The 20,450-nt window shown below is 36.7% G+C and overlaps 1 protein-coding gene across 1 annotated transcript in view; it reads right to left on the reverse strand.

Moving 5' to 3' along the window:
• Window positions 1-20,450, reverse strand: part of C17H8orf34 (chromosome 17 C8orf34 homolog) — a 109,758-nt gene that overhangs the window by 42,026 nt on the left and 47,282 nt on the right. Inside the window, 2 exon segments of the mRNA XM_022595250.3 lie at window positions 10,902-11,033; window positions 16,832-16,979. Of these exon segments, the coding sequence (XP_022450958.2) occupies window positions 10,902-11,033; window positions 16,832-16,979 (280 nt within the window).

Raw genomic sequence — 20,450 nt, forward strand, 5'->3', positions numbered from 1 at the left:
AGTTTTATAAAGCAATTCAACTCACACATTTTATGTTAGTTTATACAAAGAAAAGGATGTAAAAGGATGCAAGCTATTTCCGAGGGAGTAGACTTTGAGAGGGCTAAAGGGAGAGAGACTATCTTTCCACATGTCTCTATTTTTTTCATTGTCAAAATAAGTAAACATTACTTCTGTAATTTAAATAAATCTAAACTAAAAACATGCAGCTGCTTCCTCCATGTTTCTTTGTTTAAGGGACTCTGGGAAGGAGATGTCAGCTAACATCAACACACCAGTGTTCAAGTGTGGACAGTGGAAGCAGTGATTGTGATCAATGGTTTTAGAAAACACTTCCAGGCATATTGCTATTACGCCACAGGTCATTACCCAGGAGTTCCCGGGGGGACAAGCCCAGGCACAGGGAAGAGGTCAGAAGAGGAGACAGAGAAAACTGTATTTGAACCAGATCCTTCAAAACATTTACTGGCACTTTTGTTAACCTTTTTTGAATAATTTCTCTGATCTGCATCATTACATTATCTAATTTTCCTGGAAATTACCATATCCTATTAAGATCTCATCAATTAACAAAAATAAGAACATAGGTTTTTAAAAAAAATCAGTCCCAATCAACCTCCCCAGATAATCATGTGACATGCCCCGCCGCCCACCCTAGCAGCCTTTGCAGAACTCCACCTGAATGTATCCACGTGGGCAAGCCCAGGTGAGACCAGCAGAACTGCCCAGCCCATTCACTGAACCGTGAGAAATTATAAATTGTTGTTTTAACCTACTGAGTTTAGGGGAGGTCATATACAGCACTACAGAGAAATGAAACGACACCCAAGCTCTTTTCCTCAGCAACTTCTGAGAGAAACTAAGACAAATTTATTTTTATATTTTTGTAGCTTGTGACAATTTGCTACACATGTGATACCCAATTTATCATAGGATCCAAATCTAGGACAAGGAAGGCCACAGTATAATCATGGTCTAATCAACTACACTGGATAATTTCAAAAGATGTTTCAGTAAATAATGGAAGGTGATTTGGGAAGTCATCAGCCCAGTATACAGTCTCCAGATGAGAATCTCTAAAGGTTTCTGATGGATTAAAAACCTGGAGGGACTTCCCTGGTGGTCCAGTGGGTAAGACTCTACGCTCCCAGTGCAGGGGGCCTGGGCTCGATCCCTGGTCGAGGAACTAGATCCCACACGCATGCCGCAACTAAGAAGTTTGCATGCCGCAGCGAAGATCCTGCATGCCACAACTAAGACCCAGCACAGCCAAAATAAATATAAATAAATAAATATTAAACACAACAAAAAACCTTGCTTAGGTCATACTTAGTATTAAAACTCAGGGCTACAGTTTAAATACATTTTCTACAAAATATCCTCAGGAGATATGGAAAACAGCAGAACAATATAAACAACATAATATGACCCATATGAGGTGAAAGAATCTGAGATTACGTACAACCTATAACATCACTGAGACAAAACTCACCCGCAAAGCAGGAGCCCATCCACAGCACCGTGTAGATGGGCATGCTCCATTCATTCATAAAGAGGTCACTACTTCACAAAGCAGCAGACTGTATATTGAACAGGGCCTATTTTGAACAATTCTTTATTATATTAATCAAATGCTGACTCACTGATACCTCCACCAATAACTTCCATCTGTGGGTTAACTAATAAATTTACCATTTCCTCCAAATAACTTTTGAGATACTATCTATCTATTTCTTTGGAACCCAAATAATTTCAATTATTTAGATCTTTCAACACTGTTTTCTAAAATTTAATAAATGCTAAAATTCCTTCCTGAAAGTTTCTCCCATTCTTTCATTTAAATATGCCGGGAGGTTCCCCAGTACTATAGATATACCTAGAATTGATAACTGAATTTATTACTTCATGTCTCCTGCCTTCTGCATTTCCATATTAGGACTTTTCAGACATTGTTCTGCCATCTTCATTCTCTCGTGTCTATGTAACTTGTGTTTTCTATACACATGCATGGTCTTTTCACTTCTTTCCTAAAATTTTAGCAAATATACAGCTATTCCTCTTTGTATGTGCTGTGCTAAATGCGCATAAATAAAATTACTGAGGACTGGTTTTAGTTTTTGGTTTTAACTGAAGCTAACGTACTTACCTCAATTTTCTCATCTGGATCACAAATTTGAAATAGCTATAAAAGAGTCAGTGCGCACTGTCATGCACAAGGGACTGACAGACAAATGCTCTGCTGGTTCTTTCTGCCAAGATCCTGCTCATCATCCTCAACCACTCCGCCAGGTAAATAGCAGAAATGCTTGAACCACAAAGGAAAAAACTTCATCGAGCCCTATTTGTCATTATTTTTCCTCTATGACAAATCAAAATTGAAAATTAAAAACGTAATATTGTCTTGCAGATCTTTGTACCTATACCAGTTTGCACTGTGTAAGGTGCTTTTTTGTTATCTGAAAATGCACAGCTTCTAAACTGTTATCTCATGAGACTAGGACACATTTTAGCACTAATTAATCCTTAAATTCTCATTTACTCATTTATTCTCTCATTGGTATATAGCACAAAGCACTGTCCTAGGTTCTGGGAGTAAACCAGCGGGAATAAATGTAACAAAATTCCCTGCCCTCATGGGGATGACATTCTACAGGAGCTCACAATCTACTGGATAGGCTAACAGGTTATTTTGTTCTTCACTGGCCTAATTAATATATAGTATCTATTTTTAAGTAAGCTTTAGCAATAGAGATGTTTTAATGAATGTTAATGATATTTATCCCACATGAAAGTTAATGACTTAACATTATTGTCTTTTTTTCCTTTTGAGAACAATCACTTAGAAAACTTTTTATACGTATTACATAAATGTTTCTGCCAGACAATACTTCAGTTAAGGAAATATCCTTTTATTCTAAAAGTCCTTTTATTTAGTTTTGTTTTAAAATAAGAAATTGATGTAAAACTTTATCAAATACCATTCAAGTATTATTTGAGATGTCATATGACTTTTCTTACATTATCAATTTGTATAATGTACCAACATACACCTAATGGTAGTCCCAAAAAGGAGAAGAAAGAATATTTGAAGAAATAATGATCGAAAGATATTCCATGAGAACAGAAACCAAAGAGAGCAGGGGTGGCTATACTAGTATCAGACAAAACAGACTTTAAGACAAAACTTGTTACAAAACAAAGAATATCATATATTGATAAAAGGGTCAATCAGTCAAGAAGATTTAACAATTATTTAACATATACACACCTAACAACAGAGACCCCAAATACATGAATCAAAAACATTGACGTAACTGAGGGTATAGAGTTCTACAACAATAGCTGGAGACTCTTAATACTTCACTGTCAATAATGGATAGAACAACTAAACAGATCAATAAGAAAACAGAGTACTTGAACAACACTATAAACCAATTAGATCTAATAGACATATAGAGAAAAATACACAGAATAACAGCCATACATATTCTTCCAAGTGCACATGGCACAATCTCTAGTATAGACCATATGTCAGGCCACAAAATAAGTCTCAATAAGTTTTAAAATATTTAAATCATAACAGTATCTTCTCTGGCCACAATGGAATGAATTGGAAAGAAAAAGAAAAAGAAAAACCAGGAAATTCACAAACATGAGAAAATTAAACAACACACTCTTAAACAACCAATGGGTGAAGAAATCCGAAAGGAAATTAGAAAATATCTTGAGACAAATGAAAATGAAAACACAACATACCAAAATTTATAGGACACAGCAAAAGTGGTGCTCAGATGGGAATTTATAATTGTAAAGCCCACATTAAAAAGCAAGGAACATCTTATACCAATAACTGATCTTTATACCTTAAAGAAGTAGAAAAAGGAGAGCAAACTAAACTCAACCTAGCAGAAGGAAGTAAATCATAAATATTAGAACAGAGATAAGTGAAATAGAAGAAACAAATGTAACAGAGAAAATCAACAAAACCAAAAGCTGATTCTTAAGAAAAATTTTAAAAATTAACAAGCCTTTAGCTAGATTAACTAAGAAAAAAGGGAAAAGACTCAAATTACTAAAATCAGAAATGTAATCAAGTCTGTAACCTACAAACTTTACAGAAATGTTTTTAAAAGGGATTATAAGAGAATATTATGAATATTTAATGCCAATAAACTGGACAATCTAGATGAAATGGAAAAATTCCTAGAAACAAACAAACTACCAAAAGCTACTCAAGAATAAACAAAAGATTTATAATAAGTAAAGACACGGAATCAATGATCAACAACCTCACAACAAACAAAGTCAAGCACAGGACAAGGTAGCTTCATTGGTGAATTCTACCAAACATTTAAAGAAGAACTGACACCAATTCTTCTCAAACACTTCCAAAAAAACAGAAAAGGAGGGAATACATCTAAACTCATTCTATAAAGCCAGCACTGCCCTGACACAAAAGACAAAGATATGACAAGAAAACTACATACCAATATCTCTTCTGAATACAGATGAAAAGATCCTCAACAAAATAGTAGCAAATCAAATTCAGCAGCATATTAAAATGATTATGGAAACACGAAAGACCTGAAGAGCCAAAGCAATTCTGAGGAAGAAAATGGAGCTGGAGGAATCAGGCTCCAGGACTTCAGACTATACTACAAAGCTACAGTAATCAACACAGTATGGTACTGGCACAGAAACAGAAATATAGATCAATGCAACAGGACAGAAAGCCCAGAAATAAACCCACGCACCTATGGTCAATTAATCTACAACAAAGGAGGCAAGAACATACAGTGGAGAAAGACAGTCTCTTTAATAAGTGTGCTGGGAACACTGGAAAGCTACATGTAAATGAATGAAATTAGAATATTCCCTAAAACACAAATAAACTCAAAATGGATTAAAGACCTAAATGTGAGGCTGGATACTATAAAACTCTTAGAGGAAAACATAGGAAGAATACTCTTTGACATAAATCGCAGCAATATCTTTTTGGATCCACCTCCTAGAGTAATGAAAATAAAAACAAAAATAAACAAATGGGACCTAATGAAACGTAAAAGCTTTTGCACAGCAAAGGAAACCATAAAGAAAACAAAAAGACAACCCACAGAATGGGAGAATATATTTGCAAACGGAGCTACCGACAAGGGATTAATCTCCAAAATATACAAACAGCTCATGCAGTTCAACATCAAAAAAACAAACAACCCAATAAAAAAATGGGAAGAAGATCTAAATAAACATTTTACCAAAGAAGACATACAGGTGGCCAAAAAGCCCATGAAAAGATGCTCAACATCACTAATTATTAGAGAAATGCAAATCAAAACTACAATGAGGTATCACCTCACGCTGGCCAGAATGGCCATCAAAAAAAGTCTACAAACAATAAATGCTGGAGAAGGTGCAGAGAAAAGGGAACCTTCCTACGCTGTTGGTGGGAATGTAAATTGGTACAACCACTATGGAGAACAGTATGGAGGTTCCTTAAAAAACTAAAAATAGAGCTACCATATGATCCAGCATTCCCACTCCTGGGCATATATCCACAGAAAACCATAATTCGAAAAGATACATGTACCCCAATGTTCATAGCAGCACTATTTACAATAGCCAAGACATGGAAGCAACCTAAGTGTCCATCGACAGAGAAAAGGATAAAGAAGATGTGGTACGTATATACAATGGAATATTACTCAGCCATAAAAAAGAATGGAATAATGCCATTTGCAGCAACATGGATGGACCTAGAGATGATCATACTAAATGGAGTAAGTCAGACAGAGAAAGACAAATATCATATGATATCACTTATATGTGGAATCTAAAAAGATGGTACAAATGAACTATTTACAAAACAGAAACAGACTCACAGACTTGGAAAACAAACTTATGGTTACCAAAGGGGAAAGGTGGGGGGAGGGTTAATTAGGAGTTTGGGATTAACATATACACACTACTATATATAAAATAGATAATCAACAAGGACCTACTGTATAGCACAGGGAACTCTACTCAATATTCTGTAATAACCTATACGGGAAAAGAATCTGAAAACGAATGGATATATGTATATATATAACTGAATCACTTTGCTGTACACCTGAAACTAACACAACACTGTAAATCAACTATACCCTATATAAAATAAAAATCAAATTTAAAAAAGTATTTATAAGCTGTTCCCATGCAATAAAAACTAAAACTAATAAGTGAACTCATTAAAAAAAAGGATTAAACATCATGACCAAGTGGGATTTATCCATGAATGCAAAAGTTATTTAACATAAGAAAATAATCGGTATAATAATTATGTTAATATAATCAATTTTTAAATGAATGATTATTTTGATTGATGGAGAAAAAGGCTTTTGACAAAATTCAACATTCTGTCATAATAAAAGCTCCCAATAAACTAGGAGTAGAAGGGAATGTCTTCAATATGATAGAAGACATTTATGAAAACCTCACAGCTAATATCATGTAGATCAGTAAAATACTAAAATTTTCCCCTTAAGATGAGGAGCAAGAAAGGATGCCTGTTTTCATCACTTCTATTCAATACTATTAAAATTTCTATCCAGACCAAGTAGGCAAGAAAAAGAAATAAACAGCATTCAAATTGGAAAAGGAAAAGGAAAACTATCTCTACTTGCAGACGGCATGAACTTATATGTAGAACAGCCTAAAGAATCCACAAAAACATGGTTGCAGCTAATAACAAGCTCAGCAAAGTTGCAGGATATAAGATCAATACTTGAAAATCGGTTGTATTTCTAAACACTACCAATGAACAATTGGAAAAAGAAAATAAGAAACAATTCCATTTACAATAGCATACAAAAGAATAAAATACTTAGGTATAAACTTAACCAAGAAGGTGCTAGTCTAGTACACTGAGAAGTACAAAACACTGTTCAAAGAAATTAAAGAAGACAAATAAATGTAAAGGCATCCCATGTTCATGAATTGGAATCCTTAACAATGTTGAGATCACAATAATCCCAAAATGATCTATTAAGAGAATGTATTTCCTATTAAAATCTTGATGACCTTCTTTAGCAGAAATGGAAAAGCTGATCCTAAATATCATATGGAATTGCAAAGGACCCTGGATAGCCTAAATAATGTTGAGAAAGAAAAACAAAGGTCAAGTACTCACACTTTCCAATTTTAAAACTCATTATAAAGCTTCTGTAATAAAAAGTGTGGTACTTATATAAGGATAGGCATATAGAATAGTGAAATAGAACTGAGAGTATAGAAATAAATACATTCATTGCCAACTGCTTTTCAACAAGTGTGCCAAGAACATCATTTAATGAGTAAAAAATACTATTTTCAATAAATGATGCTGTCCAACAAATGGACAACTCAATATCCACATATAAAAGAATGAATTTAGACCCCCTACCTTACATCATAAACAGAAACTAACTCAAAATGAATCGAAGACCTAAATTTAAGAACTAAAACTATGAAACTCTTAGAAGAAAACATAGGGGTAAATATTTATGGTCTTGGATTAGGCAAGGGTTGACACCAAAAGCACAAGAAAAAAAAGAGAGAGAGAGAGAGAGAGAAATAGATAAATTGGGATTCATCAAAATTACTAACATGCATATTAAAGAATACTATCAAGAAAGTGAAAAGACAATCTACAGGATGAGAGAAAATATCTGTAAATCATATATCTGATAAGGGTGTAGGATCAGAATATATAAAGAACTCTTGAAACTCAAGGAAAAAAAGAGTAACAACTTACTTTAAAAAATAAACCAAGGACCTGAATAGATATTTCTCCAAAGAAGATATACATATGGCCAAGAAGAACATGAAAGGATGCTCAACATCATTACTTATCACAGAAATGCAAATCAAAACAACAGTGAGATACCACTTCACACCCATTTGGATGGTATAATATTCTTGTTATAAATAGAAAAAAACAAATGTTGGTGAGAATGTGAGGAAACTGAAAACCTCTTACATTGCTGGTGGGAATGTAAAATAGTACAGCCTTCATAAAAAACAACTGGCAGTTCTCCCAAAAGTTTGAACATACAACATGACCCAGCAGCAATTCTACTTCAAGGTATATACTCAAAATAATGGATAATGAGTGTTCAAACAGTTACTTGAGCATGAATGTTTATAGCAGCACGATTCATGATAGCAAAATGTAGAAACAACCAAAATACCCTACAATAGATGGATGGATAAACAAAATGTGGTATATCTATACAATGGAATGTTATTCAGCCACAAAAAAGGAATGAAGTTCTGATACCTGCTGCAATGGGAATGAACCGTGAAAATATGAATATTATGCTGGGTAAAATAAGCCAAACACAGAAAGATCACACATTATATGATTCTATTAATATGAAATAACTAAAATAGGTAAATTCACAGAAACAGAAAGCAAGTTCCCAGAGGCTGGTGGGAGGTAGAAATGTTGAGTGACTGTTTGTTACAGAGTTTCCTTTTCTGATGATGAAATGTTTTGGAACTAGAAAGAGGTTAGGGTAGCACAGTATTTTGAATGTACTAAATGCCACTGAATTGTACATTTTAAAATGGTTAATTTTTGTTATGCTAATTTAACCTAAAAAAAAGCATTTTAGAGTGATTTGTTATGAAGCCATGGTAACTAGAACATCTCTAAAACTTCTTTGCCTCTCCAAGGTCACAAAGATATATTTGTATGTTTTATTTTAGAAGTTTCATTGTTTTTGTTTCCATCTTTAAGTCTATGACCCATCTCAGATTGATTTTCAGTATGAATTAAGGTAGAGATCAACTTGTGTGTATTTTCCATATGAATGTTCAATGTTGAAGGGATTTTTCTTTTCCTACTGTATTGCTTAGATGTCCTTATGGAAAATCATTTGACCTCATATGTAGGTCTATTTTTAGACTCTTTATTAAATTCAATTGATCTATTTGTCCATCCTTTCACCAAAATCACACTGTCTTGATAACTGTAGTTCTATAAGACTTGAAGTCAGGTAGGGTAAATTCTCCAAACTACTTCATGTTTTTCAAGATTGCTTTAGATAATCATGGTTCTTTCCCTTTCCATATCAATTTAAAATAATACTGTCAATTTCCATGGGTCAAATACCTGCTAGATTTTGGATAGGGATTGTACTTATTTCAATAGGAGATTGTTATTTATTTCTGTTCTTTTCTTGCCTTTGTTTGGGGAGAATAAATCAAAAAATTTGGGGCATCCTATTTTAATAAATTTATTAACTTTTTATTTATGCTTTTTTGTGCTTCTTTTTAGTGGTGCTTTACATATTACGAATACAGCTTTAACTTACCATGGTCTATGTTCAAAAGATATTCTATTACTTCAGGAATAATTTATGTTTCAACAATACATTTCCAGTCAGTAACTCTTATTGTCATGTATAAATATCTCTACATATATTATTAAACATTCATGATACTTTGTTATTAATTTCCTCTAAAGAGCTAACAGTCCGATGGAACCAGAAGTTGAGAGTAGGTCACCTGAACAGAAAAAGATATCAGATGCCAGTCCACCAGTAACATTTTGTGGCTACACAGCATCCCATAAATAGCAAAGGCTCTGCAAAATGAAAGACCTTACAGAATTCTACCCTCAAGGTGATGCGATCCAGGACTCAGCCCTTTAAAATAAGCCCCTAGGGTTATGGATTTATCACTGGGAGAGGGGGAGAGAGACAGATAGAAAGACATTTCCAAGGATAGAAAGGGAAATGTGAGACTGAGAACTGACTGATTTCATTTTTCATTTATTCCTTTACATTTTTTTCATTTAACACTTATTAATTGAGCCAGGAACTGTACTGGACATTACTGGGAATAGGGTTGTGAACAACACATTTAAATTTTAAACTTGCATATTTTTTTAAATGTTGGGACCAAATTTTATAAACCAAACTGGTGAAGCAGGATAATTTAGCTACAATCATAATTTTAAAAGAACATTTGTAGTTTGTAGTACTTCACATAATTCTCACAAGAACTTTGTGGTTGATACAATACTTTTTATGAGTACCACTATATAAATAAAGAAACTCAAGGAGTTAATTTCAGTCATTTTCACAAATGACCCAAATTCACATTCCAGTTAGCACATAATGATTTTTCAAAATTTTCAAACAAAAATAAATATTTTCTACCTATTCCTTTTCCTGTTTAAATTAAAATCAAACATCTCACTCTGTAACAACCACAAGAAACTGATGTGTAAGAACAGCTTTCAAGCTCTCTTGTCTTCCAAGAATAACTGACTTGCTACAAGATCCTAAGCTACATGACATGTTTATGCGTACGTGGTGGTAACAGAGCACTGGAAAAACTTAGTGGCTAGAAAGGCAGTGGGAAAGGAGGAGAGGCATTGAGAGAGAAGGGGTACTTATCATCGTGGGAGAGAGTAAATATACAAGCTTCAGTAATAAATGGGTAGGGCCTCAGAGAGATCCTGGGTGAAGGATTTTTTTTAAAAATTTTGTTAAATGTTTTGAACAGAAATCTTCTTTGCTTTCCCTCTAAGATATTTAATTTGCTTTTATGTCCTTTATTAAATGTAGGGTTGGTATTGCTCTGAATGTGATAAAACACTGCAACTATTCATGAGAGGCAAGGGACCTGCTCCACGCAGTTTACATTCTTAAAAGAATATTATACTCCAAAAGATCTAAATCAATTACATATGCTTGAGAATATGAGTAGCTATATATAAATAAAGCTCCGTGTTAATGCTGAAACAAATGTGAAATTCATTAGAATAGCCAGAATATCAGATAAAAAATTTGGCTTCAATTCTTACCTTTTCTTCATTTTACTAACACACACTTACATACATTAAGTAATATCTGAATGACAAACTTCCTTACATGATTTTGATTCTGGTGATGGTGGAGAAATACTAGACACAGCAAGGTCGCTTTTTGACTTTTTAGGCTTCTTTGCATTTAACTGCCAGGGTTTATCATAGTTTCTGAATTCCTTTCTTGTTCCTTTATGTTCTGTTAAAACAAAAAAAAATACATATAAAAATAGTAGTGATTTCATGATTGGTCAAAAACTAAATCCATGAAGTAATTAAGATATACCTGGCAAAAGCTACGTCACCTCATATCAAAATAATGCAAATGTCCCAAAGTATTACTTGCTTTATTTCTCCTGTAAATTTGTTTTGAATTTGATATGAATTAGCTTATATATTAATATGGTTAAGATCATGTTAAACTGGGAAATTATTTGAAAGTCTTTTTAAGGCACAGATTACTTAAAATAACACTGTATAAATGGGCGTCATGGAATAAAGCCTTGTATTCTGTTGTAAATAAAAATAGCTAAACGTTAAAGTGAATTTTACTCATTTGATGCTACCTTATCTGTATTCACTATAGCACATAAAACCACTGGTGCTCACCTACACTTCCTCCACAGTATCCCTCATTTTTTCCACTGTTCTGTTCAAGAAAGAGTAGTTCAACCACCTTTACTGAAAGCTGTAGTTCCCCTTCAAAGGTGGTCAGTGTCATACCAACTTCCAAATGAAATGATCTTTCCAGGAGTTCATCTCTCTTAACTTCTTTGCATTCCATATTTTTAGACAGACTTATATTGTGGAATTTTTTCTTCTCTTATTCTCAGGGCATTACATTCTCCTCATCCCCATATCACCTATCTTAACTGTTCCTTCTCTGTCTTATTCATGCTTCCTTATCTTTCATCTGTATGACATTCCTTGGTTTCCTTCTGCCTTCTTGTTTAAATTTAAACAGCTTCAAATCATCTCAGCTCTATGGATGACTCATAAATCTTTCTCTGACTACCCACTTATAAATACCAAGTAGACATCATGAAATATTATAGGGATTCCTCAAATTTTCATGTTAAGTTTGTACTTAATGAGCTGTTGTCCAATTCTTCTACTTCCAACATCCCATTAAATATCAAAAGAGGCATAAATATTCTAAAACACTGGGAACAGAAATATTGGTCTATATTCTGCCAGAACCCAGGAAGTATTTCCATACATAGAATTAAGACAAAAGATCGGCATATCAGAAGGAGACTGAAAAATTTCTAGACATCCACAATGCTTGCCCCTAGCTCAGATTCATCGCCTTATATTGTTTCACAATCTATCAGAATTTGTCGTTTTACATACAAACTAGAACCGTACTTTCTTCTAGTGCAACACAGCTAAAAGAACAAAGAATCATGGACACAAAACATAGCATCTCATGATACAAAGAAAAACTAAAAGGAGCCAGAAACAATGATATATTGGATTTTGTGGCTTTTTAAATTCTCCACTATTGGAAAGAAAAACAAATCCACATTAATTTAAATATTCCAGCAATGATATTGTTCTTATTTGGTTGGTTAAAAAGAGATGAGAAACAGAAAGTCACTTGTCAGTCTAGCAGAGACCTACAGGATTTGACTGATACTGGAAATTTTAGTAGCAACCATGATTTCACCTGTCTCCCCCAAATTTTTGAAAACGAAACGGTTCCAAGCTATATGGTGAGCGAACAAAAAAGAAGAATCTACCTCCATTATTTATTGACAAACCTTAAACTAGACAGATCACTCCTCATTTAAATTCAAACAAACAGAAAATAAATATCATTTTAAGAAGGAAGATTTAATATAAAAAACAAAAATACATAATTCAAAATACAGAGGAAATTCACAGTTTGAGGAAAGAGTTACCATGAAAAAACCTTTAAATTTTAGAATGTGGCTATTTTATCTTCTTAATAAAACTAAAAGAAAACAGACTCTGTGAAGCAAAAAGAAATGAGAAAAGAGATAAAACTACAAAAATATAACTGCTAAGAGAAATTAAAGAAGATAAGGAAACACTGACAGGAAGCTAAAATGCAAATACGTACCAACATTTAAATTTGTGTACAAAGCCAGAAAGAGAAAACCAATACTACAGAAAACTGAATCAGTGACACAGAGAACATGCTTGACAAACCTCCCTAGAAGTTATCAATAAAGTAAAGAAAACTCAATTTATACATAGTTGATTTTCTTGAAGAAGAAATCAAAACAAACACCACAGAAACACTAACTAAGGACACAAGAAGAAAACTGTTCTAGGCTGAAGACCTGGGTTTGCTAATTGAAAGGATTCACTGAATAAAATGAAAAATTAAAGAAAAAAGACAAAACATCTAGATGTAGTCCCAGTAAAACTTTGGAATATCAGAAATAAAGAAAAAACAAATCCCATAAGTATTTAATAACAGAATATCGAAAAATGAGTAAAAACAACGTTGCTTTCAATTTTCTCCTAGACGTTAAATGACAGACTTCTGAGAAGATGTTATGTCCCAAGATGCTGGATACATTTAAAAGCAAAAAGCGGGCACCTTCAGATAACTTTCAAAAAGTACTGACCTATATATTTTGACGATTGAGACATTTTCTAACTAATCAGAAAAAGCACCAAAAGAAATAATTCAAAATTACAGTTACAGTTTAAACTGGCATTATTTACTGTCACCTGAATTAAAACTTCATCAGTTAATATTCACATCCAAGAATTAGTCTATGCTTTCCTTCTCCCTCCTGCCATACCCTTCCCTCTAAAATCTTTCCTCTTCACATTCTGGGGCATACGTTCCACGGTAAACAAACAGCCCTCTATCTTCAAATCCCCTCCTTCAAGTCAGGAGAGCCACTCATTCTTTCCACAAGGGCACTCCCTCCTCTGCAGTTTCCTGGAATGGAGGGTGTCCATTCCTCCACGTGTCACCTGCCACAGACTGCGTTTTTCTGGTCCGTCCAAGTTAAGCTCAAAGTCTCTCCTCTCTTGCGGTAAGTGCTGCCTGTCTCTACTGCTCACCCCTCTTCAGTACTGCATCCTCATTACTGCATCTTCAGTACTGCATCCTCATTACTGCATCTTCAGTACTGCATCCTCATTACTGCATCCTCATTACTGCCGCAGCATCATCTGGAATCATTCCACCTCAAAGGCCTTGATCCCAAATATCACCGTTTCCCTGTCCTCCTCAATCTTTCACGTTTTCACCACACCTCCCCTTACACAGGCCTCTCAAAGGCTTTTAGCTCTCTGACTAGCTTTTTATGTCTACACTGTTTCCTTGTTCCCTACCCTCTCATACCAGACCATGTGCTTTGATCACCTGCACAATTTACCCACAAATACCCTCAGCTCCTTCGCAGAACTGCTCTTCCACCCTCCGTCCTCACTAGGGCACGGCTACAGTTCTCATCAGTCTCTCAAAAGGCTTTTCTGTCCCTCCTCCCAGCACTTCTGGGCACTGTGGGGAAAAAAATCACAATCTTGCCCATGGTTTCCATGATTAATTCATGTCTTGAACTTCAGAGAAGCCCCAGAACTGCTTTAGTCTTTTTTATTTTCCTTTGCCAACTCTTCTTTTCTTCCCCATGGTGACTTTTCACAATTAATATCATTCACTTCAATCTCCCCTATTCAATCCCCAAACCTCTTGGCCTCAACAAACAACCTCACTTCCTAATAAACAGGCAGAATTTAAGGCAAAAGACCCTTGCCTTCCCCTAGTCCATCTCCTATTCTAAATTTGACCACAACTTCCCCCATTCTCCCACTCACATGGTTTTATTGTGTACAATCCTGAATGCCATACCTGCGACTCCTGCCTTAACCCATTCCCAGAGTTTTAGACTCATATCCAACAGCCTGCTGGAATTGTCTACTAAGATACCCCACAAGAAATTCAAATTCATCCAAAGGAACTGGACTTATTATGGGTCTTCATAAATTTAGTCCTGTGTTCCCATCTTGCTTTATTAAACAAGCACTTATGCCATTACCCTAGTAAACTGGAAGTTATAATAATCTCCTTCCCTCTCCAAGCAATGAGTCATTAAGTACTTGTGCTAGTCAGAATTCTAAAGCGATCCCCCCTGATATCTGTCCCTTGATGTTATGCCCTAAATAATTCCCTCCCCTTGAGCGTAGACAGGACCTTTGACTTGCATCAAACCAACAGAATATGGCAAAGGTAATGGGATGTCAATGCCATGATTACACTGTATTATATAAGATTCCATTTTAGTAAACTTGTATGAAAGAAATTCCCTTACTTGTTAAAGAAATAAGCTGCCAGGATGCAAGAGTCACGTAGCAAAGAACTGTGGGTTGTACCTATTTGCTGAGAGCAGCCCCTGGCTGAGATCCAGCAAGAAAACAGGGACCTCAGTCATACAGTTGCGAGGAAATTAATTCTGCCGACCACCTGAATGAGCTTGGAAGCAGATTCTATTCCAGCCTCCAACACCTTGATTTGCAGCTTTGCAGATTAAACAGAAGATTTAGTTAAACCCTGCACAGACTTCTGACCTGTGAAAAATGTGAGATATTAAATGTCTGCTGATTAAAGCTACAGGATTTAATACACTACTGTCTCTCCAGATATGATAATTTATAAATATGGGCTCATATCAGCTTCAATGAGCTCATAGATGTTTATCTGGTCCACCTTCAGAAGAATGGTGCCTTCTGTGCAGCTACAAACCAGAGCCTATGCCTAAGAGTCACCCTACTAAGAATCTAACGATAAGACAGTGAGGCCAAGAGAAACCAAGAGTCCCCTCTTTTGTACGCCAGAAGCCCATATTCTAGTTTCCTGTGTGCAGCAGAGAACTTCTGTATGGATAACTAACACCAGAGTGGTCTACATTCTTCAGAGGATACCCTATTCCCTACCCACTTCAGGCACCAATGTGAGAACACAGCCAAAGAAAACCAAAATCCTTTCATGGGATCCCATACAGCATGAAGAGAAGAGAAGCGATGGTGTTATCCCCAGGAGCATCTGGAATCCTGTCAGTCAGATACCATGGGAGTCAGGTGAGGAGTCAGCTACCCAAGCAGCAGGTCTGGGGGGAGTGGGGATTTGGGTTTGGAAGTAAATACTAATAACAAACGAACAGACCAGGGTGTAGAAGAAATAAGCTGTCGGACACACATTTTATAAATAAAAATCGAAGTCACGTCTACCCAATTGTATCACTAGTGCTTATTGGGGAGGTAAGGCTATTGTATACTTGGTAAGGCTGGTTCCCCAATAGAGTGAATAAAGCTTCCTCAGGTTGAACTTACTATATAAGGTAAAATTAGAACTGAGGGGGGCTTCCCTGGTGGTGCAGTGGTTGAGAGTCCGCCTGCCAATGCAGGGGACGCGGGTTCGTGCCCCGGTCTGGGAGGATCCCACATGCCGTGGAGCGGCTGGGCCCGTGAGCCATGGCCACTGAGCCTGCGCGTCTGGAGCCTGTGCTCCGCAACGGGAGAAGCCACAGCAGTGAGAGGCCCCCGTACCGCAAAAAAAAAAAAAAAAAAAGAAGAACTGAGGGAAACAGAGTGTAATTATCCATTTGGGCTACAAAAAAGGTAACTGTAGAAATCTACTGTTTACCTTTCTACACAGATGAGCTCCATAAGCACTTAATTCAAATTCTTCATAAAAAGATAAGAAGTTAAAAAAAAAAGATAAGTTTAAAATAATTAGTTTTCATTCATATGAAATGAAAGCTTTTCATGCAAATCTGAATCTTATTTCTATTCAGACTGAATACAAAGATGCTCATATTTTGAAGCTAATACATAACAATATACTCAAATTCAAGAATATTTTTTGACAAATTTTAGCATACAGATGAAGTCTCTGATGAATACGTGAAACCCTAGGTAACCACCTAGATTTACTCATCATAAAGAGAAAGACTTTCGTAAATTTTAGTTTAAATGCATTAACGTTAACTGTAAAATATATTTTTCATTTACCTAATGTTTCACTTTCTGCCCAGAGAGCTGCAGATCCAGATAAAGTTCTCTGAAGGTGTCCACGGTTTTCTTGTTTAGACTGAAGATGGTCAATGAGAAATGGGATTGGCTGGTCAGGTGTCTCAGTAATTAACTTGGTCATTAATTCCTGAAGGCAAAGTAAAGCATATGTTTACATCTAATAACAATAGCAAACACGTATATATAACTTACTACTGCCAAGCGCTACAACTAATTTAATCCTCATAATAATCTTTTCAGGCAGGCACAAGGTATTGCCCAAATCCTGAGGAAACTGAAGTGCAGAGAAGTAAACTGTGTTACACAGCTAATACATGGCAAAGCCAAGATATATTTATTTTTATTATTATATTTGTCCCAAAACATACTAGAAATGTATTCTAAAAAGAATTTTCAATTTCACATTACTATTTTGAGAGATGCCATTATATATTAACTTTTCAATAAACCTCACCATATGCCTTATATACCAATATCATTTTTCTTTAACTATATATAAATATCCCTCAATGAAGAAAATGTTGTTGGAATGAAAGTAACAAGTCACAGCTTCACAGAAACCAAAAAAATGTCTTCAACTGGTTCTCCATCAGAAATTCCTTTTTCCAAAAGCCCTGATGGGTATTCATTCTTTCTTGTTCTTGTTCTTTCTTTCTTTTTTTTTAATGAGTGAAGCAATGGAGAGTCCCATTTTTAGACAGCTCTAAGGATGCTTTAAATTGGGGAGAAATCTGCTTAAGGGTAATATCTACACATTGTTTTTGCCAGTCAGGAACAGCAAGAGCAAGTGCCAATTTATGGTCCATTAGAATCCCCAGACTGTTCTCCGATGAACAGCTGCCAAGCCAACTGAACATCACTTTGTGCTGTGCAACTGGGTTTGCGAACTGGCATGCACCACTTTAGATTCATATTAGTCACAATTCATCATGTTGGGTTTAGCCCAGAATTCTAGTCTGTCAATTGTCATTTTAAGTTCAGATTCTGTGAGAGGCAGTGGTTCTAGTGATACACTGGGTATCAGGTATTAGGACTGCTAATGGAAGGGATACTGGAAATTCCCCATCCCATTGTCTTTCTCTGTTGGTGGCCTATTTCCTTTGCCTTGAATGCTCTTTTCCGGGACGTTCAGATGGCTGGCTTGTCATCATTCAGTCTCTAATGATATCTTCTGAAAAAAGCTTACCCTAATGAATCTTCATAAGCTTTTATCACTTCTTTATCTTCTTCGCAGTATTTAGCAACTCTCCAGAATCATCTCATTTAATATTTGCTCATCAGTTTGTGCCTGACTCTTCTCCCCTGCTACTACAGCACTAAGACCAAGAACTGGCCTGGTTTGATCTCTACTCTCTCCTAAGGGTCTAGATTCTACCTAGTTCATAGGTGGTGTTCAATGAATGAATGAACATTTGGTTTACTGACCCCAGGTAAATATTAGAAATTAAAATCCCTTATTGTCCTAATAAACAATAATTAAAGCATCCATAGATTTCTTAGCCCGGCAAAACACACTCTTCTGAACTCCTACACAAGAAACTGCTGTCATATCTCAGGGATATTTGTTGACATTTATAATAGTCTAGAAGCACATGGATTTATCTGAGTAGAGGCTAAATGGATTTTATAGATGACAAGATTCCAAGTTGATCTCAGAGACATGGATAAAGTAATTCAAGGTATTTCAAAAATGTGCAGACTGAACATAAAGTTGGAACTAAAAAGGGGAAACGATTTCTACTATGAACACACTGTGAAGCAAAATATTTGTCAGACAAACGTAAGATGTTTTTATATTCTAAAAAACAGGTGAGCGAACAACCAGTTGGCAAAGGTCTTCTTTACTTCTGTTATTTAAAGTCTCAATTATTATGGTTATAACTTAAGAGGTCATTCCTCTACATGGTAGAGCAATGCAAGGTTCAATTAAAAAATTACACAGAAGTGGAACATAATTTAAAACATTTTAGATTTTGCTACTGTAGAAAAGATGCATTATATTCTATTTAAATTAACTGTACATTACAAAAGCTATGAGAAAATAGAGAGAAAAATAAATAGAAGGACCAACTAGATTACTCTTGTCACAGAAGGCCTGGGCACTCCGATAAAGCAAAATTAGGTCAGATAATAGGGCTTTAAAGCTAAAGCAATTTCTACCCTGAAATCTCTGAAGATCTCATGCACATTTTTTTTTTTTAACTTTCAAGTTAGATGGAAAGTTTCTGGGTTTTTTTCCTTTTAAAATAAACTGAAGTGTCCCTACGTTGTCTTTAGGAGATGGACCATACAGTCATAATAGACCAAGTAGTCACTGTTAATTTTTTTTAAATAGCATCCGTCTAGTAGCTAGTTTTGGATACCCTTATATTCCATGAATGAATATACGAGACTAAAAACACAGGACAAAAACCGTCACAAACAAAATGAAAAGAGCTAATGTTTGCAATAAGGTGTATTGGGTATCTTGGTTCATCAAGAGTCTAGTCCTAGATTATTGCATTTATAAGAGGAATTACCCTGCCTCTCACTCAATCCATGTATATCCACTGGCATTCGGACTTTAATGATTCTGAGGACTTAAACTCTTTCCCAGACGTGAACATTTTAAATCCTTAGATTTGCAAAGATGCTACCGGCAATAAAAAGACTGGTTTCCCCACTAGGACTGAGACACACAGAGATAGAACCGAGGGGCCGACAGATCGAGGAGATGAGAAAGGAGCCGCGCACCTTGAAGGTCAGGTAGAAGAGAGACACCCGACCGCAGAAGGTGGTCAGGGACCGGCCACCATAAGGAAAAGAGTATTCCAGAAGCGCGGGCCAATGTCGGGGATGGAGGCCGAACGCCGTTAGGGAATGTTCCGTGCTTCCGGGGAGGGAGAGCGGGGCTCATTTACTATTCTTACCCTGAGTGTAAGAGTTGTGCCATGGAACTCCTGGGCGTCAGAGCCTGACCAACAGAGCGACGCTGCATCCGGCCTCCCCCTACTGGGCCACCCGTCGCCCGCGCGGACGCCAGCCGGCGCGGCAACAACGCGCTCGACCGACGCCGCCCGCTCTGCCGGACGGCGGCCCCGCGCAGGCGCACTCTGGGGCGCGGACTCGGGCGCAGAGGCGGGTCCGGGGAATCCCGCCCGCCACTCCCGAGCTCTAGCGGTGCCCGAGCGCCTGAGAGCAGGCTCCCCAGCAAGGGTCCCTGGGGTGTCATCCTCTTCCTGCCCCGGAATGCAGTCGCCCCCGCAGCTGTCCCGAGGGAGATACACCGACGTGGCTTTTGGGCCGCTGCCCCAAGCCTGTCCCGGGACGCCCTCTGCAGAGCCCGGGAACCCTGCCACGGTCTGGATGGCGACCCCAGCGCCCCGGGAGCTGGCCGCAGTGTGCCAGGGTATCCCTGTATGTACTGAATCGTGTCTGGAGCCAGAAACCCCACCCTCCTGCCTTGCCCACACCAGAGACTTCAGCCTCAGACTCAATGAGGATGCTCCCCAGCTCGGAGGACCAGGGCCCGGTCCCCGCCTGACAGTTCCTTGACGAGAGCCCTCCCCAGAGCTCAGGCCTTAGGCTCAGAGGCTGCCCTGAACTTTGGCCAGAAGGT

Source organism: Delphinapterus leucas, chromosome 17, assembly GCF_059928025.1.
Source record: "Delphinapterus leucas isolate spDelLeu-1000000601 "Yukka" chromosome 17, BTC_Dleu_Yukka2, whole genome shotgun sequence".
In the NCBI taxonomy this organism is placed as follows: Eukaryota; Metazoa; Chordata; class Mammalia; order Artiodactyla; family Monodontidae; genus Delphinapterus; species Delphinapterus leucas.